The sequence below is a fragment of the Myotis daubentonii genome, chromosome 6 (genome assembly GCF_963259705.1).
Source record: "Myotis daubentonii chromosome 6, mMyoDau2.1, whole genome shotgun sequence".
Lineage (NCBI taxonomy): Eukaryota > Metazoa > Chordata > Mammalia > Chiroptera > Vespertilionidae > Myotis > Myotis daubentonii.
Genome location: NC_081845.1, coordinates 91,996,708 through 92,017,612, shown reverse-complemented (window position 1 = coordinate 92,017,612; position 20,905 = coordinate 91,996,708). Strand labels below are relative to the sequence as shown.

The 20,905-nt window shown below is 60.0% G+C and overlaps 1 protein-coding gene and 1 long non-coding RNA gene across 5 annotated transcripts in view; one reads left to right on the top strand and one right to left on the bottom strand.

The window, feature by feature from the left end:
• The window catches only part of CPNE5 (copine 5), an 86,535-nt gene that overhangs the window by 14,338 nt on the left and 51,292 nt on the right, over positions 1-20,905 (bottom strand). The window contains exons 10-14 of one of the 4 annotated variants that reach the window (XM_059701829.1): positions 19,288-19,391; positions 14,916-15,020; positions 7,325-7,366; positions 5,463-5,538; positions 106-159 (exon numbers count right to left, since the gene is read on the bottom strand). In XM_059701829.1, the coding sequence (XP_059557812.1) occupies positions 106-159; positions 5,463-5,538; positions 7,325-7,366; positions 14,916-15,020; positions 19,288-19,391 (381 nt within the window). Of the gene's footprint in view, positions 1-105; positions 160-391; positions 411-486; positions 505-5,462; positions 5,539-7,324; positions 7,367-14,915; positions 15,021-17,511; positions 17,634-19,287; positions 19,392-20,905 lie in introns of those variants that run through there. The other 3 variants (XM_059701830.1, XM_059701833.1, XM_059701832.1) reach the window with 3 other exon arrangements.
• Positions 22-3,343, top strand: LOC132237392 (uncharacterized). Its single transcript, XR_009453522.1, has 3 exons — positions 22-182; positions 1,117-1,891; positions 2,700-3,343. It is a non-coding gene; the product is annotated as an uncharacterized LOC132237392 (long non-coding RNA).

The window sequence follows — 20,905 nt, the reverse complement described above, 5'->3', positions numbered from 1 at the left end:
AGTTCCCACACCGCAGGGGCACACAAACACTCGTGACTCCCGACACCAGGCCCCGCTCCGGGCTCAGTGTCTACCCAACAGCATAGCGGAGGCCTGGCTACTCACGGTGCCAGAATTCACATATTTCTTTTTCTTCATTTTCTTTTTGGGGTTTACCACCTGCAGGAAAAAACAGTTACCAGGTGAGAAAGAGGCTTCCAAACTGACAGACTGGACCCCTGGGGCTTCCAGGTGGTGGTGGGGGGGTGTTGAGGGGGTGGGGGGGGGGAGAGCCAGGGTGTGGCCCAGACCCTGGAAGCAGAGAAGGCTGAGATCAGCCATCCCGGGGGGGGGGGGGGGGGGGGGGGAGGCCCAGGCATTTAGATTGAGAGAGCCTGGCATCTAGACTTACGCAACCAGGCTCCCCGATGGGACATAGTGTCCCACAAGCAAACACACCAAGAATAATATTTACTTAACCTCCTTTCCCACTACTTCCCAACACACCCCGCACCCTATGCAGCCAGAGGAGCTCGATGTTGCAAAGGGGCCCTGCCCATGCCTGCCCTGAGCCCGCGCAGGCTGATCTCTCAGCGGGAACCCGCCCCCCACAGCCCTCCCTGCGCCTCCCTGGAGACCCAGCCTTAGGGCTCCCTGGGGCCTGTGAGCTCCCTCCCCCTCCCCCGCTCCCCCACCGCCCTCACACTGTACTTAGAACCTCCTTAACCGTTCTTCGCATGTAAGCTTTCATTCCAAACCCAACCCGTCATCAGAGAAGATACCTCAGCCCTAGCTAGGCATACAGTAGGTGCTAAACAAACATTTCTTGGTGGGTTAACTCGATGGTCTTAACTGGGGGCCCACCCCACCCTTGGAGAGATCTGGCAACGTCTGGAAATATTTGTGGTTGTCACGACTAGGGGAGTAGGCAGAGACAAAGGAGGCTGCCAAACACCCTGCGCCCCGCGGGACAGCTCCCCACGGCAAAGTCCTGAGTGTGAGATGCCAGCGGTGTGAGGCGGAGGCCCTGGCTGCCGGGGCACCTGGCCTGGCAGCCCTCTGGGGGCATCGCCTGCGCACCTTGGTACCTAACCTGAGCCTCACCAGCTCTTTTGTGTTTTTTCTGTGCAAGTCTAGGCCCAGCCCTTCCCTAACCTCCTATTGAGCAAAGCAAGATGACCTCCCACCTGCTGTCCTTCCCTCTTCCCCCTCTCCTGTCCTTCCTCCTGGGGTCTCTTCTGCCTGGAGGATGCTGAGAGCCACTTAGGACCTCCTGAACTGTTCTTCCCGTGTAAGCTTGGAGACAAGGAAACTCAGGCACAGAGACACCAAGTGCTTTGCCAAAGGGCGCGGAGCTGGTCTGGGTAGTGACAGAATTAGGAGCCAGGTTCCAGCCTCAGGCCCCTCGATAAGAAATGCCAACACATTCCTTCACAAATGTTTGCCAGGTGGGGTGGGATGGGGTGCCAGTTCCTCTCCTCTAGAATCTTTACTCCAGTGGAGAAAGAAGCTATGTCCTCGGAGAGGGGACAAGGGCCACCAAGACCAGGGAGTCGGAAACGTGAAGGCGCTGTTCGAAGGAAGGACCATTCCGGCGGGAGCATCGCGGGGGGGGGGGGGGGGGGGGCGCTCCCTGAGCGGGAAGCACCGCAGAAAGACGTGGAGGGACAGGAAGGACCTGGGCGTGGAGAGGTGGAGGAGGGCATCCCGGTCAGGAGATATTGGGGGGAAAGGAGCGCAGGACTGGGGAGCCACAGGGTGGAAGAGATTAAAGGGGGCGGGCTGGAAGAGAACCTCCAATGCCAACTAAAATGCCGGACCACCACCCAGCAGCGAGCAGGGACTCTGATGACCTCTGAGCTGATGGGGGACGAGGTCACAGCAGGCTCTGGGATGCCGGGGCCTGGTGGAGGTGAGTGCGAGGGGAGGAGGAAGGACACCCAGGGGGGTGTCTACAGATGTTTCCTCAACTGCAACATGGGAATAAAAGGCAGCTACCTCATGGAGAGATGTAGGGACTAAATGGGTCAAAGCAAGGCGGGTGCTCAGGACAGGGTCTGGAATGCAGTAAGTTCTGTGGGTGTGAAGGCTGCTGTTACGTTTTATTACTTCTACTAACTACCCCACCCCCAGTCCAGGTGACTGGTCTGAGGGCTTCTGGGTGCTGGACCAGGTAATGAGCTATGGCAAAGGAGCGCCATCCAGAAGTGACCACGGATCTTGGCCCCGGGCATGGCTGTGGGGGAAGGAGAGAGGGAGGGGTCGGGCCCCCAGGAAGACACAGAAGGAAGAGCTGGATTTGGGGCGCAGGAGGGACGTTCAGGTGGGAGGGCCAGCAGGCTGTGCAGGTGGCAAGTGCGAGTCAGGGAGCGAAGCCCAGGACGACCCCAATCCTCCCCAGGCAGGAAAGCCGGGTGGTGGCACGGCGCCCACCGTCTTGGGAAGCAGCCTCAGTGTTGAGATGAGGGCCTCAGTTTCCCCATCTGTCCCAGGAGGGTGTGGAAGTTTGAGAACTGAGTGCCTTTCAAGCTTTTACTCCAACGTAGCCCTCCCAGCTGAAGAGCAGGCATGGACTCCTGGGGATCTGGGCGTCACCCCGAGATCAGGCCACAAGCACATTTCTTTGAAGTCTTCTGTGTTGTCTTTAAATTAGCCACCATTCCACATTTCCACTCTCTAATTATAACTGTTTTAATATTAAAGCAACGTTTTGTTCTCAGATCTTCCTGCGAAGTGGCCCTGAAGAGACGCCCTGTTTATCCTGAGGTTTCGTGCACTCCCCACCCGTGTACCAGCCTCGCCCGCCCTCAGGTTCCATGAGGGGGACCAGCGCCCCCTAGGGGTCAGGCCAGGAACCTCCCAAGCCCTGGCCTGGAGTTCTAAGCCTGCCTATTCCTCTCCCTCTCTTCACACCCCGAGTCCTCAGGGCCCCCAGCGCCAATCTGGGGTCTGCCCTCCTGTACCAGGGGTCAGGGAGTGGCTCCCAGGAGCCAGCAGCTGCTCTGGCTCTGGGGAGACGACACTGAGACACTGCCTGCAACCAGAGGCAGCCCCTGCATGAATGAAGCCACAAGGCTGAGCCAGCAAGCAGGGCCAGAGAGCATCGATGGCCGAGTGGGCTCAAAGCGGGTGGGCAGAGGGAAGGGCTGGGGCCAGACCCTAGGGGCCTCATGGGGGTGACATGTGCGCCCACAGATTGCAGGTCGCTGCGGCAGGGCACAGTTGGAGGAGCTGGGACTTCGCCCCATAGGTCCGGCCCTGTAGGGTCTCGGCTGGGGTGGGCGTCTTTCTGAATCTCCTCCCGTCCCCAGCGCCAGTGAACCAGGCTGCGGTGGGGGGTGGGGGGTGGGACTTACAACCAGGCTTGAAGTGGCAGCGATATGGTCAGGTTACTGAGTGGACGGAAGGAGGCGGGAAGGCCGTTAGGGGCCGGTGCAAAACCTCCTCAGGGGAGATGGCAGTGGGGTGGACGGGAAGGACGGGAACACATGTCAGCATGTTTCGCTGGTTGGAAGTAGGGTGCAGCCATGGATGGCGAGGGGCCACAGTCGTCAAGGGGCCTCCAGGTGCTGTGGCCCCCGTGGTGGCGGCACAGGCTGGCCAGGGGCGGGAGGGCCGCGGGGAGACTGTGGCCGCTGCGTTCGGTTTGGGAAGGTCGAGTCCGCGGAGCGGCCGCAGACAGCTGGACGTACAAGTCGGACCGGGTCACGCTGGGGCCCCAGACGACGGCCCCTCCTGAAGAGGCCTGTGCTGTCTTCAGGCCTCCCCGTGACACCCCGCAGTGCAAGGACCCTCCGCGGCCGCCTGAGGCCATTCCTTTCTGCCTGGCGGCCTTTCAGGCCTTTCAACAGGAACAGCGCCCTGCTTCCCAGCGCTCAGTTACTCTGGTCGATGACAAGGGAGCAGGGATCCGCGACCAAGAAAACAAGTCACCCAGCCTTTCTGCTAACTGGGAGCCGGTTATCTGTCAAGCTCCCTTAGAAGCCAGACTCCCACTGATCTGTCCCCTTCCCTTCCCTCCCCTTCCCTTCTCTTCCCTTCCCTCCAAATCTCCCTAAAGGAGGCCAGAGAGAGACGGAGCCTGCTTCTCTGTCCGGGTGGGAGATGGGCAGAGAACAAAGCCTTCCCTGTGAAGAATTCAAAGGAACCACCCCCCCCACACACACACACTCCATCTTCACAATGGCCTTGTTCAGCTGAAGCCAGTGTGTGGATGTCTGAGAAGCACCTACTGTGTGCCCAGCAGTGGCCAGACGACCGTGGAGAGAGGCAGCCAAGAGGGCTATCACCTGCCCTTGGGGGCTTCGGCGCAGTTGGAACACAAGACCTGCCCGCTCAGAACAGAGATGCAGGGGGAGGGGGAGGATGGAGGGCTCAGATTCGGTGACGGAGTCGAAGCCAGCTCTGCAGCCTCCCCAGCCGAGCGCTGCTAACGTGAGGCCAGAGCCCGCCCGTGGGGTGGCTGTGAGATGTCATTCTCCTGGCGCCCAGGACGCTGGGAGACAGCGCTGACGTCATGCCCACTCGGCCGGCCTTGTTCTGGAAGCTCATTTAATTCTCCGAGACCTTGCAGAGTGCTTCAGGAGCCTGGCCAAGCTCTCAGGCCCGTGTGAGGCAGAGCCAGGCTACGAGCCCCAGCAGCAGCGCGGACGGGAAGCCAGCACTGGAGCAGGAGCTGAGCTGGACTGGAAGGTGGGAGGGCCCCCCAGAGGGAGCGCACACACTAGCGAGGGTTCAGCCGCGGGCACTGGCCTTCGAGGGCAAACTCCATTTTCTCCAGAGAGATGGTGCCTCGCCCCAGGCTCTCCAGGCCCTGCCAGGGGCACCCTGACTCCTGTTCCTCTGAGTCCTCCCTCCAGAAAAGGCCTGGACCTGCTCTCATTGAAGGCAGAGGGCCATCTTGACCTCAGGACCTCGGCTCTCAGGCCTGGAACCCTCTGATACTGTCCCCCACCTTCTGCCTCACCCTCACTTCCATCCCACACCTTGTTGGGAGTACTCATTTTGGGGGGCACTCTAGCTCAGAGATTTGAAGTCAGATCAGCCTAGGCCAGTGGTCGGCAAACTGTGGCTCGCGAGCCACATGCGGCTCTTTGGCCCCTTGAGTGTGGCTCTTCCTAAGCCTTAGGAGTACCCTAATTAAGTGAATAACAATGTGCCTACCTATATAGTTTAAGTTTAAAAAATTTGGCTCTCACAAGACATTTCAATCGTTGTACTGTTGCTATTTAGCTCTGTTGGCTAATGAGTTTGCCGACCACTGCCCGGCTGTTTGCCCCTGGACTCCGCCATCTACTGAAATGTGCCTTTGGGCAAGTCCCCTGGCTTTGCTGAGACTGAGTCTCCTTAACTGTAGGATGAGACAAGGACACCCATCTCACAGGAGAACCTGCGAAACCCAGCCCTGCACATGCTCCCTGCGGCCTCAGTGGCTGGGAGCTATGTAACATCGGGCACACCCCAGGCTTCGGGCGCCCCCTCACCTCGTAGATGTTGAACTGGCTCTGCCCGCGGGCCAGCTCCCGGTAGCTGGTGGTGAACTCCCCGATGAAGTCGTGGCTGCAAAGGAAGGCTCTGCTGAGACCTGTGCCCAGCCCACCTCTCGCGTGGCCCCTGCTCTCCATCCCGCCCAGGCCTCTTCTCCAGGGCACACGCCAGCTGGGAGGCTGGGTCCCTGGGGAGGAGTCCAGTGTCACCCACGGAGCAAACATCCAACCGTCAAGGAGCAGAGGGCAGGGCCCCAGAGGACGGGACCCATTTCTACTTGGATTCCTGTTTGAACAAACCAGCAACAAACGTATTTGGGTGACAACTAGGGACATGTGAATAGGAAATGAATATTAGAAGGTACTCAAGACTTACTGTTCAAAGTGTCAGGTGTGATAATGGCATTCATAGTTACGTAGGAAATGCCCTCATTGTTTTTAGACATTCCCAATGAGATATTTAGAGATAAAAATGCCGTGATGTCTAGAATTTAAATTACATCAATAAAATACAAATAAAGCAAACATGGCAACGTGTCACACTTGTTAGATTCAGGTGATAGGCTTAACAGTGTTCATTAAGCTCTTCTCCAGTTTTCTGTAGCTTTGTCACTTCTCCAATAACACTTGTTGAAAGGACATTTAGCCCTCTGTCCATGGAGGCCCTGGCGGTGTTTTCTGCAGTGTCTGCACCTCGGGGCCCCTGTGTGGGCGTTTAGATTAAGTGCAGCAAAGCCTCGTACAAAGCGGAACTGCGACCCCCGCTGTGGCTGGCTGCCTTTGACCTTCACGTGCTGGCCTGGGGTGCCTGCTGGAGGGTGATGCCGGGAGGGGCCCTGCCCCGCCGTGAGCACACACCGTACTTTCCCTACAGATTTACAGCTCTCCCCATGCAGACTGTGAGCTCCTTGGTGGTGGAACCAATGGCATCTGGTGGCTGTCCCCTGCTTTCTCAGTAAAAGAGAAGTAGGGAGAACTCCAGGTAAGATGAGATAAATCATGGGAGCAAATAGGAAGCCGACTGGCCTGTGATGTGGTTAAAGAGGACGGCGTGGGCCACGGGAGTTCCCCGGGGGTGCAGGCACTGGCGGCTCTACAGGAAGGCCCCGGGGGAAGGTAGGCTCCTGGGAAGAGGCTTGGGCCTGACTTAGAGCTGCGTTTGCACAGCCTGTGCCACGCCCCTGTCCACACCACAGACTTGAGAGGACCAGCGGAGACACGGGGTGTAAAGCCCCTCTCTGCCCCGCTACTGCCTGAGAATGGAGGGGCCACAAAGGTGGGGGGGCGGTGCCTGGACTTGGCTCAATAGACAAGGAGGAGCCGGTGAAGGTTCTGGACGGAAGCCTTTGTGTCCTGTCTGTGACTTCCCAGTGGCCCTGTCCTTGGGGACAGAGAAGGGGAGGGAACCGCCCTCCACTGGCCAGGCTGGGCCCTCCTCAGGCACCGCCTTGCTGCTCAGGTCCCTCCCTGTGCGGCCAGCTTCCCTTCCACTGCCGAGCTCCTCCTCCACGCCTCGGTCCCCCCACAAGGCTGAGAGCCCAGAGGATGAGTCCCGAGGGCTCCGGGCATCTCTCTCTCTAGACCTCACGACAGGCACGTTTCAGAAACCCCAAGGCCTCCCGCTGGGGGAGGTGTTAGGCACCTGCCCGCAGCTGTCTGAGGAAAAGAGGCCTCTCATGTCCTTCGCACCGTGCCCCGCGGGTCCGAGGTCCTCCGGTGTCCGGGAGCCGGGCCGGGGTCGTCACGGGGCAGTGGACGGCCCTCAGGAAAACCCAGGCCTCAGTCCCAGTTGAGGGCGGGGCCCATCCTCCCCTGTGGCTGCCCCATCCTTGTCCCCCTTTGCCCTTCGGCCTGCTTACCTGCCATCTCGATCCCAGTCGTACACCTCCACCTTGATGGTCCTGTGGGACAAAGGGTCCGTGGTGGGATGGGCTTGACCCAACAGCCACGTCACCTGAGGACGGGGCCCTTCTCATGCTCCCGGGTCAGAGAGGATGGGGGGACATCCACCAGAAAGACAGGGCCCTTCTCATGCTCCCGGGTCAGAGAGGATGGGGGGACATCCACCAGAAAGACAGGGCCCTTCTCATGCTCCCAGGCCAGAGAGGATGGGGGGACATCCACCAGAAAGACAGGGCCCTTCTCATGCTCCCGGGTCAGAGAGGATGGGGGGACATCCACCAGAAAGACAGGGCCCTTCTCATGCTCCCGGGTCAGAGAGGATGGGGGGACATCCACCAGAAAGACGGGGCCCTTCTCATGCTCCCAGGCCAGAGAGGATGCTGGGACATCCACCAGAAGACGGGGCCCTTCTCACACTCCGGGCCAGAGAGGATGCTGGGACATCCACCAGAAAGACAGGGCCCTTCTCACACTCCAGGCCAGAGAGGATGCTGGGACATCCACCAGAAGACGGGGCCCTTCTCATGCTCCCAGGCCAGAGAGGATGCTGGGACATCCACCAGAAGACGGGGCCCTTCTCACACTCTGGGCCTTCACTGAGAGGCAGCAGCCCAAGACACAAAGGAACTATCTTGAGGCCTTTTAGCAAAAGTCTTAGGGACAGAGGCAGCCCCAGAGCTGTGCAGGGACTTCCCCGGATGTCAGGAAGGATATGGAAAAACATCTCAGACTTCAGTTCCCCTGCCTTCTGCGTGCCCACCCCAGATTGGGCACAAGTCCCAGCAGGAAACCGCACAATGAATGTATGAGGGGCGGGGCCGTCGTAGTGGGGGGTGCTGCTCCCCGATCTCAGGCCTAAGCAGGGTGAGCTCTCCTGCAGCAGGGCTCGGGGCCGTGGTGGGAGGCAGCCTGTGTGCCAGAGAGGGGCCCAGGGCCCGGCTCAGGGTGGCCTGCTGAGCGGTTCCATGCCACGACTGGCTCCTGAGTGAGGGTGTAATTATCTTCACATTTTCGCCCGGCTGCTTTAATTAGTTTGTTTTGACTCCTGTGCATGGGGCTGGGCTCTGGAAGCCCATTTATTTTTAGCCTGTTTCCATGGCAACAGGTTAGCGGACCAGAGGCAGAGGAGGGAGGTGGAAGGCTGCAGGTTAACCCTTGGTGCCAGTGGTCCCCCAGGGATGCCCAGGGAGGGGGAGCCGCCCGGGTCCCACTGCAGGGTCAGGGTCTGGGGAGGTCTCCAGCCTTCCGTTCTAAGTGGGGCACGCAGAGGCGGCTGCCGGGGCCTGCTTTCCATTAGCATCTCATCATCTCGCCACCCATGGCTGTGGCCGTCTCCTGGGGTCTCTGAGGACTCAGCCTCGGGGCTCCACAAGCCCAGAAGGAGGCGCTGTGTGCCTTCGGATGAGCCTCCGTGGGTGTGGACGGGGCAGGCTGCGGATTCCCTGCTGGGGCAGACACTGCGCTGGAATGAAGGAATGCCCGCAGGTCGTGCATGGATTGGGTTTCTGTTACTAAGATGCAAAATGAGGGCGGGGGGCACAGAAGCCCACCATTTAAAGGAACCCTGTAAATTCTTGTGAGAAGCAAAAACAATGTCTCTCTGAGGTGAATTATTGTGGAAAGAAAATAAACCAAGCCCCTGGAGGTGGGCGGGTGAGCGGGAAAGAGTGGGAAGAGGCTGGGGTGTGGACTGGGGTGTAGGCTGCTAGCTGGGGGGCCCGGGGCTGTCACTCAACCTCTGTGAGCCACGAGCCAGCGTGTTAAAGCAGGGATAATCATGTTCTCACAGAATAGCTGCAAAGACACGCTGGTGAAACCTGCCTGGCACGCAGTGGGCGCTATAAAAATGCCCCTTCTCTCCCCTGGAGCATGCGGCCATATGCGAGTCATTTTCATATGAAATTTACTTAGATCAGGGGCACCCAAACCTGGGTACCTGACCTGCACCTTCTGGTTCCTGGGATGACAAGGCTGGAAGTGACCTTAGTGGCACCCACGCCTGCCCGCCTGATAGGTCACCAGGAGCTTTCAGACACACAGGCCCCAGGCCCCGTTCTCAGCAGCTCCGGGCAGGGCACCGGAGGGTCTGAGCCAGGACCCTGCCCCACAGTTTCCCAGTCCTTCCCTAGAGCCCTCCAGCTCTGCGGGGGAAAGGGGGGGCCTCAGGGACCCCAGGAAAGAGTGCCTCTCTTCGGATCACTCACACCAGCCTCTCAGGTGAGGGAGCAGTGACAGCCACGTGCTCCGAGGCTGTAGGAGGACCCCGGTCACGGCCACAGCTTGGACACCCACATATCACTGGGGAGATTTTTTAATAATCGCCGGGCCAGCAGGCCTGAATTAGCCTAGATAGGACTCAGGCACGGGGAGCTTGAGAAGTCCCCTGGCTGATGCTGTTCAGCCAGAGCTCCTGACCTCCCTGGTTTCAACCTGGATTGCACATTGGGTGCCCGAGAGCTTTAGCAACTCCATGCAGATGCCTCAGATGCCCATACCTCCCCCCCACAGCCACCCCCCGAGACTCAGAATCGAAGGGTCTGGGTGTATCTGGCAGGGGACTTGCTTAAAGCTCCTCTGGGGATTTGAACTTGCAGCTGAGGTGGAGACACTGAGTGTGAGATTCCTGTGCAATCGAGGCTCCAGGGACGGCGCCTGCAGCCCAGGGTCCGATTATCTGGGAGGCTGCAAACTCCCGGCGAGGGGGAGAAGGAGGTGAGAGAAACGCTGCCCAGGGACAGGGAAGGCAGGCACAAGCCGGACACAGCTGTGACTACTCTGCTGACAGCTCTGTCGCTGTCCAGCCCTGGCTGGGCCACCCAAGTCACCTCACATGCCCCTGAGGGCTGCAGCCTGGGCTCCCAACGCCTTAGCTCAGGTCCAACAAAGGCTCGTGTCAGACCAACTGTAACTTCTGGGGACAGCACCCCAGAGATGTGGGTGTGGGACAAGGAAATGGGCCTCTGCTGCCCACACACGAACATCTGATTTAGCAAAAAGGGCTCCGGACACGGAGCCCTGGTCTGAGAGATGGAGCAGGTGGGCAGGGAGGACTGCAGCTCTGGTGGCAACCCCAGCTCTCCAGCCAAGAGCTGGGTGGCGCTGCCCAACTGGCTTAGCCTCGGAGACTCTGTTTATGCCTCTGGGGGTTGCTGTGAGAAGTCAGCTACGTCCTCCTCGCGGCAGCACCGGACACCTGTGGTTCTGCAACCCCCAGCCTTTTCCCCAAGCTCCCGTCTCCCAGAAAGCTCCCGTTCACACGAAGCTGCCAGCTCCACCCGGCCAGGTTCGCTGCTGCACCCTCAGCCCCGGGACCAGCGCCTCGCACATACGAGGGGACATACGTGGTCTGATTAAATGCCATACCTGCCCTCTGAGAACTTCTATCCCCGGGTGAGGTGGGCCCTCCCTCCTCGGAACCACAGGGGAGGCCCGAGTGAGCGGCTTTCCCCGCGGCAGGCAGCCGGTCAGCAGCAGCGCCAGGCCCGCGCGGGAGCCAGTGCCTGTGGGTCCCGGGACGCCTGGGGCTGGACAGAGCTGGGCATGCGTGAGCCTCAGCAGGACAGAGGGAGAGGGACACGGCAGAGAGGCCCAGTCTCCCCCGGCTCACCCAGCAGCTCTATCTATAGTCTCCCAGGAGCCGCACAGACCTGCCTCCTAATGAGCCTCTCCCGGCTCCAGGATGTACACCCTGCTGCTGCTGACAGGCCCCGGGCTGACAGGCCCCGAGGGGTTTGCCCTAAACTGACAATCAGAGAGGCTCCAGGGCAGACGAGGAGCGGGGGTGCCCACTGGGCAGGCAGCGAGACCGGATGGCGGGGGGGTGGCAGGGTGCCTCTGTCCGAGGTCAGCCTCTGCAGGTGTGTGTGGGGGGGGGGGAGATGGCAGGATGACACACTCCCAAGGGAGGTCACCCGGCTGGCCTGGCCCCTCCCGGCACTCAGCGGGTGGTGGGTTCAAAGGAGAAGCCGCTGGTTCTTCAGGGGGCAGAGTGTGACGCTCCCGAGATGTGAGCGCCCCCACCTCCCCCTCTGCACCCTCTTAAAATCACTCATTCAAATCCAGGTGTGAGTGAATGACAGCAGCCAACCAGGGGAGTCTGGTTTAATGAGGACAAACGCTCAAGTCACAGAATGTTCTAGGAGAGAGGAGGGGCTCTGGGAAGGCAGGGAAGTGCCTCCTATCATCACCCACTTCACCCGCTGGAGGCTGGACGGGCCCTGACCCTCCTGCCACAGCCTCTGCCACCAGCCCTGCTCGGCTGGGGCACTTGAGTTAGGCCTTGTGTGGACTGGAGACAAGCAGAGGGGGGCCCCAAACCCCAGGGCCAGCCCGGAGGTAGCTCTGGAAGGAGAACTGTCCCTTCTCTGTGCCCTGCCAGTTCCATAATCTCCGGTCCTCCCCGCCCCGTCTGTGAAATGGGGGTCACCAGCACCCACCTTCCGGGGTTACTGTGAAATCTAACTCAGAAATCAGATCATGTATTGCAACCAATCAGGACACAATCTGGTCCATGCCCTAAAGACTCCGTAATCACAACAATAGTAACTGTCTCCCGACCCCCATCATTCCCAGGAACGCCCCTTCTCCAGGACCCTTGGTCCTCACCCTCCGGGCGCTCTTCTCACCACAGTAGCTGGCACTTCTGCCTGAACCCCCCCTCTCAGCTCCCTGGCCACGGCCGCCTTCCTCCTGGTCGCCTCCTGTGCCTCTGACCACTGCGGCGGCCCTGCCCCCAGGGCCTTGAGCACTGAGCCCGGCCAGCCCCTCCAGGGGACTCCCAGACCTCGGTCCCCTCTCCTCAGCAGAGCACCCCCATGCTGTCCAGCAGCCACGACTCTGCTCCCTGCCACACTTCCCGCCTGTCCGTGACACCGGCGTCTCTCCCCCAAACCCCAATGGCCTCCTGCCTCTTTGTGTCTCATCCCCAGGCGGGTGTCTTCCTCCCCCTCCAGGCCCAGCGCAGGCTCCCCGCGCCCTGAGCACGGCTCCCACGAGCCCCTCCAGACTCACACTCGCACCCGTTTGGCAACACCGTGTGTGGTTAAGAACACAGATCGAGAGCCAGCCTCAGTTTCCTTACCTGTAAAGTGGGGACAGTGTTAATCCCTTTTGCAGAGGATGAAATTAACTCACATACACAAATCACCACATAAGTGCTACAGGGGCCTTTGCTGTTATTATTACCCGTCTGTCTCCTGCCCTGGCCCGGGAGCAACCTGTGAGGGAGGCGTGGGTCTGGCAGCTCAGGGCGCCCACGGGCCCCAGCACGGTGCTCTGTGCCAGGCTGGTGCGGGAGACGCAGGTGCTGGATTCGCCCGAATGCGTCTGTGAGGCTTTAAAGAGGTTCCCCCGCCCTGAGAGGGCCTCCCAGACGCCTGCGTGCCCCAGTGGCTGTTGGAACATGGGTTACCCTAGGGCTGGGCCCAGCAGCCTGCTCACTTTCGCCCAGCAGTGTGACATGCCTGGCCCCTCCATTAATACTGCTGTCAATCATGTCCCGGTCGATCTATTCCCGGCTGTGGAGCAGGGCCCCAGCTGCCCGCCACCCTGGGGGCAGAGTCGGGGCTCAGCCAGGGAGGGAGATGGGAGCCTGCCTAGGTTTCCCCGTGACAAGCACCCCCTTCCCCTCCGCCCCCGCACCTTCACCTCCTCCAATGGCTGACGGAGCGCCCAAGCCACTGAGCCTCACTGCCCTCCTCACCATCCCAACAAGCTGGGTTCTGAGACCCTGGGAGTCCCTTCCTAGGAACGCAGAAGTTGTGGGGGCGGGGGTCAGCTGGATCCCCAAAACCTCTGGGCGGTGGGCTAAAGACCCTGATTCCTTCCACCCCATGAGACTTGAATTGGCATGCTCTCCCATTCTCCAGCCTTGAATTTCCCTTCGCTTCCCCTCCATCTCTCTCCATCCCAACCATTCTTCCCCTACCCCGCCCCCCCCCCCATGACCTTGCACCTTCTCTGAGCCTCCTGTAGACCCCATGCTCCAACCACTGTCCTCCCATCCTAGGAGCCCAGGACCTGCCCAGACACCTAATGGGTTTGTGTGGCTTGAAGGCCTACTTTGTCTCCGGTCTCATTTGCACAATTACTTCATTGACTGATACACTCGTGTGCACATCTGAGCTCCCTGTGGTCAGGCTCTAAGCTCCCTGAAGATGGAGATGAGGCTACATCCCCTTGAATGCCGCACAGCTGGAAGCATGATGAGCACAGAGTAGGTGCTCATGACCACCTGTGAAACAGGTGGTAGCTTTTCTGTCCCAACCAAGAAGCAGGAAAAGGTACTACCTCACCTCCTGGATCAGCAGCCTAACCTGGAAGGAGACGGGATTCCTGGAGGTCCCTCTCACCCACCACACATAGCCAGTCAGTAGCCACTGTGAGCGGGGTCCCAGCGAGCCCATGCGAATGCCACCAGCCAGGACCCCCGTGTTCCTGTCCGAGTGGCCAGCAGGGGCCCAGGCCCGTGAACCCCTGCCAGCTCCCCACCAGCGTCAGCCATCACCAGGAAACCAGGCTGGGTTCGCATGACCTTCACACAGACCAGCACCACCTCAGCTCCCCGGCACTTAGCACAGTTTGCAATTACAGGTTTCTTTATGTGATTATTGGATAATGTCTGCCTCCCCCACGAGATGTAAACTCCACGAGCCTGGCTGAAGGGTGAAGACTGTGTGTTTGTTCCCTGCTGACTTCCCAGCCTCTAGTGCAGGGCCCGGCACCTGGTGGGGAGTCAATAAACACTTGAGGCCTGAATGCTGAATTTGGTATCTGACGCACACCAAAGCCTTTCTGTGTAGGCTGTGTCACGTGAGCCTCAAAGCATCCCTGTAAGGTAAGTACACACGTTCAAATACCCATTTTACAGATAAGGAAACTGAGGCTCAAAAAAGTCAAAGTTTAAGAAAGAAGAAGAAAGAAAGAAAGGTCAAAGTTTGCCCAGATTGACGGTCCATTTGAGTCACAGAGCTGATTAGAAACCAGGTGTATCCACACTCAACAATCTGCACACGTGGGATGATGATGATGATGATGATAGCTAACATGTGATAGCAGTAGGCTGTGTTGCACCAGGAAGTTCCATGAGCTCTGTGTCCCGTCCCTCACCCCCACTTTCAGCAACTTGGCCGGCAGAGAGTATCTTGGGATCCTGACTCCCCAGAATCCACCTGCCAAGAGCTGGGGCTGGGGGACCAGGCCTCCTCTGTGTATCTTGAGCCCTGTCTGGCCCCCATCTGCGCCTCTAGTGGGAACAATGAAAAGCAGGGGCGCTCCAGGCCAGGTCACCCCATCAGGCTTCCCTGGAATCCCAGGCACCAGTGGGGACCCCTGACAGGAGGAAAGACTCAGGGTGCAGGGAGGACGGTGAGGAGATGAAGACACTGTCCCAGCGAGGGGAGTGGCGGATGGCACGGCTCAGGACTCCCTCCCCGTGCAGGGCCATCTGTGCACAGCCCCGGGGGTCTCTGCTCACATAGAGGGACCACCCCCACCCGCGGGAACCAGGCCTCCCGCAGCCGGGACGGGAGGGACGTTCTCCCAGCTCACCGATCATAGTCCCCGTTGCAGAGGGCCCTCACCGGAATGGAGAACGTTTGCCACACTGGGTTTAGGGTGTTCTTCATGACCTCGGTCTTGTGGCAGATGGTGAACCTGGCAAAGAAGAGCGGGAAGGTGTCAGACCCCGACCCAAGGCAGGCAGAGTCCAGGTCAACTAGGGACCAGCTGGTTAAGCTCTACGGCTGCCAGCCAGTAAGGACCGTGGCTTTGTGAAGGGATGAGCTGACCGTCACCAGCGGCATCCAGGTGGAAACTGGACGGCCGTTTCCTGGTGATGCCACAGAGAGGGTCCCTGGGGGATGCGGGCTCTGGCCCTGCTCTCTGTGTGACCTTGAGCATGCCCTTTCCTCTCTGGGCCTCTGTTTCCAGGGACTTGGCCGCTATCAGACGTTCTTCAACTGAGACCCACGGAAGGATCTGCGCATGGGCCTCGGGGGCCTGTGAACCCGGAAACTGTCAGTGAAGCGGGGTCTGGGCTTCGCATGCTTGCTGCTTTCCTGCCCCCCACCCCCCACCCCCCAAACCCCAATTTCCATGTTCATGGCTCACCTCCTCACTCCCTTCAGGTCTTTACTCAAATGTCACCTCCTTGACACGAGTACCTGCCATGAGCGCCGTATCTGAAATGTACACCCCTGGCCCTGACCCTGCCACCCCAGGCCCCGGCCACGCTGTTCTCCCATCCCACCTGTCACCATTTGACATTCGGCACCGTCTGATTTTCTGCTTATTCATGTTATGGCCTGTCACTAGACTGTATGCTCGGTAAGAGCAAGGGTTTTGTCTTCTTTGACCACTGGTACGTCTCCGGTGCCCCCAGACGGCACCTGGCACGTAGTAAATGTTCACCAAGTATTTTCTGGAATGAGTGAATGAATGAATGTATTTCCTAGAGGAGAATTTCCATCGCTTTTTCTGGCATTTCAAGCCAGAGGATGAAAGCTCTGGCTGAGATGATCTCTAAGACCCTTTCAGCTCTGAATCCATGAGCTTGCTTTGCAACTAGAAATGCAGGATTGGCTTATCCCATCTGAGCCGCAAAGCAGCGCCCCTGCCCGCTCCCCACACACGCCTGCTCCCCACACATGCCTGCTGGCCCCATCCTGGAAGCCTGCGCGGCCAGGGCAGAGGGGAGGAGCGGGGGGCGGGGCAGCCGAGGGCCAGTGGAGCTGGGCCAGGGGCGGCCCCCCCCCCCCCCCAGACTTCCCAGCATCTGTCCCAGCGACCTCCCGGCTGGAAAGGCCTCTCAGGAAGGTGCCTGGGCCCCGCCCGTGCCCACACAGCCTGTGCCATTTCTTCTCTGGCAGTTTTCAAGTCAAAATGTCATTTCTGTCACCAAGGCTCAGCGTTTCTCTTCTCCGCTCCTCTCGCCCACCCGCTGGAGTGTAGAGATACACGTGGGAGACCTCCCCACACACCCAGAGCTGCTGATGACGACAGGAATGGCACGGAGGAAGGAGGGGCCACAGCTGCCCTGGCTGGGGCAGCAGGAAGAGGAGGCTGGGGGGGCGTGGGGGGAGGCAGGAGGGAGGGGCAGGAGCATAATGGGAGTGAAGGGAGGGAGGTTTGCTGTGCAGAAGCCCTGATTACACTAGCCTGCGTGGACCCTCCAGCCTCCCGTCCTTTGGAGCCACTGCCTCCCCGGCCGCCTCCCCGGCCGCCTCCCTGGCCAGCCAAACTTCCAGACCGGGCTCTGAGCAGTCAGCCTGATTCCCTCCCAGCTGGTTCTTCCCAAGCCCTGTGCAGTCTGCTTTCTGCTTCAGACTCTTGCCCGAATCCCCTATCCCCGCCAAATCCACAGGCCCCTCGACTCCCTGCGGTCCCTGCAGTCATGTCACCACTCAGTTCATTTTCTGCTCAGTGGGTGGTGGAGCAGACAGTCCCAGGGCCACTGCCACCAGCTGTGCAGCCCCAGGCAGACCACTCTCCCTCTCTGAGCTCCCCCCTCATTGTGACATGGGGACAGGACAGGAGCTGCCGGGCCCTGCTCTAATCACACGTGTTAACTCATCAATCCTCACCGCAGCCCTGCGTGCTGCTAGGATTCGCCCCGTGGACACACCGAGTTAGAGCTGCACTGCCCAGAATGGCGGCCACAGCGCATGTGACCACTTCCATTCAATGAACTAAAATGAAATGAAATGTAAAACTCAGTTCCGCCGTCGCATCAGGCCCATTTCAAGCGCTCAACAGCTCCAGGTGCCTGATGGCGACCATACCGGACAGCGAGATACAGCACTTGTCCTTCTCCCGGAAAGTCCCAGTGGGTTAGACTTGCCTAAAGTCACACAGCTGACCACAGGCAGCGCCAGGCCGGCGAAGGCAGCCTGGCGGGGGGGGGGAGGGGGGGTGTGTTCTCCTGGTCACGTTCTTGCTCCCAGACCAGTGATGGGATGAGTAAGACGGCAGGTACAGGGCCGGGAGCACAGGGCGCTCGGTGGAAGCCTCCTTCCCTGTCCCTCCTGGGGTGGCAGGTGGGACATCTCACTCCCTGGGCCCCTCCTAACGGGGTGTCTCCCAAGCCTTCCACTCTCCCCTCCTCAAACCGGGGAGGGGGGGAGGGGGAGAACCACCCTGCTCTCACCAGTTCAGCATCTTCGCAGGTGCCTGCAGGCTAGCCCACCTCTCAGTGGCCTCAGGGTGGGTTTCTCCAGCCACCTGGGTGTCCCCAGGGACACACCCAGCCCCTGCTTCAGCTGAAACTCACCCCCAATAAGCTCCCATGGCCTCCCCCGTCTGACCAGCTGCCACCTTCAGCCCTCCCGCCCCCCGCAGCTCACTGCCAGGACGGGGCTGTGACTTCAGCCCCCCCACCCCCAAGTTTGCTGACAGGTGCCCGGGCTGTCCTTTTGCCCCGTCCTCCCGCCCCTGCCGCCCCGGCACTTCCACAGCACAGCCTGCCGGGTGCTGAGCACCTGCTCACGTGTCAGTCACGCGTCTCTTCCTCTTCCCCGCCCCTCCCCATCCATCCTACACACCTGCTCTGCTGGAACAATCTTTGGAAAACACTCTGCAACACACCCCTTTCCTGCTCCCAAACCCAAATCCCTCCCTCCTCCTGGTCGGCCGCCCGCCTCTGAGACAGCCCCGTGTGGCCGGCCTGGCCTCTCTGCAGGGCACCCGGGCGGACATGCTGTGGCCCTAGAACACCACTCGGCCTTCTCCTCCCTCCGCCAAGTCAAGTCAAAGTCAACAGAATTATTTAAAGACCTTCTACTGGGAGTCCTCTGGTGAGACAAAGAATCCTTTTGTTATGCAAATGTCACACCTAATTTCCCTTGTTTTGTACGTTCAGATTTAAAAATCCATTTTCCCTTGAACGGCAACACAGCTCCTCCCTGCCATGTTCCTGCCCCCAACACACACACACACACACACACACACACACACACACACACGCACGGGCACACCAAGAATTTCAGGATCCAAGAGAACTTGGCGAGGCCTTTCTGCCCTGCGCACGCCTTTCCTCTGGCCTGTGCTTCCCAGCGCCTCCCCGCGGACCCATTTTCTTCCTCTTCTTCAAACCCCGCGTCCCGGCCCTGCTCCAGCAGCGCTTTTCTAATTAACCTCCCTGGTCCACCGCTCCTGGCTCCGCGGAACGCCAGCCTACGTGGCCTCGGCCTCCCTGCCCCGTGCTGCTTAAAGGGGCCGCGGAGACCACCTCATCCAACTGGTTTCTTCTGCTGACGAGAAAGCAGGCCCAGCGAGGGGCATGACTTGCCTGGGGTTAGTTACACAGCCGGTTGGGGGGAGGCCCTGGGCCCCCAGAACGCCCACCTAGAATCTGTCCCTCTGTGCATAGCTGACCTACATTTGCCAATGTGTGTGTGTGTGCGTGTGTGTGTGCGTGTGTGTGTGTTCCTGTCTGTTGTGGTGGCTTCTGGATCAGGGACAGGATAGGAAGACGTGTAGAGTTTTGAATGAAGCCTACGGTGAGGTGTGGGGCTGGGCGGGGAGAGGGCCCAGATTTGCCATCTGGGGGTGCCGCCGTCGGGAGACATGGCAGTGGGGTGTTCAGAGGGCAGTGGGTGGAGAACGGGCTTGGGTATATGGACTGATTGGTGTGGAAGAAGGAAGGGACTATCAGAGGAGACCCTTATTCTCGCCCTCGCCCTGCGTTTACCCACTCCCCCACCTCCCACACATCACACCCGCCGCTGCTGAGGCCCCCAGAGGGGCACTGCTGGCTTGGAGGCTGCCCCAGCCCCACCAGCCCATCCACGTGGCCAGGCACCCCCTGGAGCCCTGACCTCCATCCCCTCTGGAGCAGGAGCCCAGAAGGCACAGGGAGGAGGTGGACACAAGCCCGCCCCCCCCCCCCGACCCCAGAAGGGGTGCCGTGTTGCTGGGGACTCACGTTCCATCCTCGTTGCTTCTGTAGAACACCAGGAACGGGTCGGACTTCCCAAAGAAATCTTTCTTGTCCAGCTTGTTGGCACAGAACTGCATTGTGGCTACATCCTGATGGGAGGGGAGCAGGGGTATGAGGAGGAGAAGGCTGGAGGCGCCCCGATCCCTGTGGGAACGTAGCCCCAGGTCCTGGAAGCAGGAGGACCCCAGGCACCAGCTGTTAGAAAGGGCAGCATCTTCCATTGCCCGGCACCGACTAAGGGCCAGGCCCTGGGCTAACACTTCCAGGGTCTCATTTCATCTCCAGACGACCCCCCACCGTCAGGTCTGGCAGAGGCGCCGTCTGCCCTGAAGCAGGTGGATTCTGGGGCGAGCTGCCCCGGGGTGAATCCTGGCTCTGCCACTTTCTAGCTGGGAGACCTCAGGCAAGGGGGGTACCTCTTGGAGCCTCAGTTTCCCCTCTCACTTGGGCCGATCACAGTACACACCCCAAAGGGCTGTTGTGAGGACTGGTGAGGTGAAGGGTGTGAAGTGCTCAGCAGAGAGCAGGCAGTCACACCCACACGGCCAGTGTTAACACACAGTCTCACTGTTTTAATTAAGTGGCTTTGAGAGCTGAGATGACTGACCCACGGCCACTCTGAGCTGGACCTGCCACCCCCAACGCCCATGCTCTGCCCAGACATCCCTCCCTCACACATGTGTGCGGTTCCTAGAAGACACGTAAGCTTCGGAGTCACTCTCACACCCAAGTCACTCTAAGGTAGATGCGGCCTGAGGCCCAGAGCAGGGAGGACTCCCCAAGTCCACCAGGCAGAGCCCGGGGTTTCTGACTCCCGTGGCCAGTTCACGGCCCCGTCAGACCCAAGGCTCTGCCCGAGTGCAAAGACGGTACTCAGGCCCTGGTTGGGCCACAGGCCCCTCCCCTCACATGGTGACCGGCCCCTTCGCTCACTGTGGCCGGCAGGGCTCTGGGCAAAGGTGCCTCCTCCCTCCTCCCCACCCATCCCCATGTGGCCTCTCCCACCTGAAAGCTTCGCATCCGACTACTCAGCTGTCCAGTGGCCAGAGCTGGGCCCCTATCCCATACCTGGGGCCTGGCCTGCCCTCGAGGGCGGCGCCTGTCGGGAAGCCACCCAGCTTTCTCACGCTGCCCCCCGCCTCTGAGTGAAAAGGAGGCCCCGCCCTTGAAATCAGTGTCCTACAGCCAGCAGCCAGCGAGGACCACACTGGCGGCAGAGGGGAAGGTGCAGCCTCCACAGCTTGAAGGATACGGTCAAGGTTGGGCTGGGTACGGAATGAAGGTAGGCACATGGTCGCTGCAGCCAGGCTGCCTGCTTCAGCTCCATCCCTCACTGGCTGTGTGACCTACGGCAGGTACCCTCTCTGTGCTCAGTTTCATCTATAAAATGGGGGTACTGGCAGTCCCACCTCATGTGAGTACAGTTCTGAGAACAGTGTATGGAGCATGCTGAGTGCTATGTGCCTGCAAGCGATTCTGATTATCTGAACACTTCTCCCCTCCCCTCGACACAGTGTGTGTGTGCGTGTGTGTGTGTGTGGCCTCTGTCCCTGCCCCTCCTCCACTCCCACCACCTCACACGCCTTCCTTCCAGGACATCTGA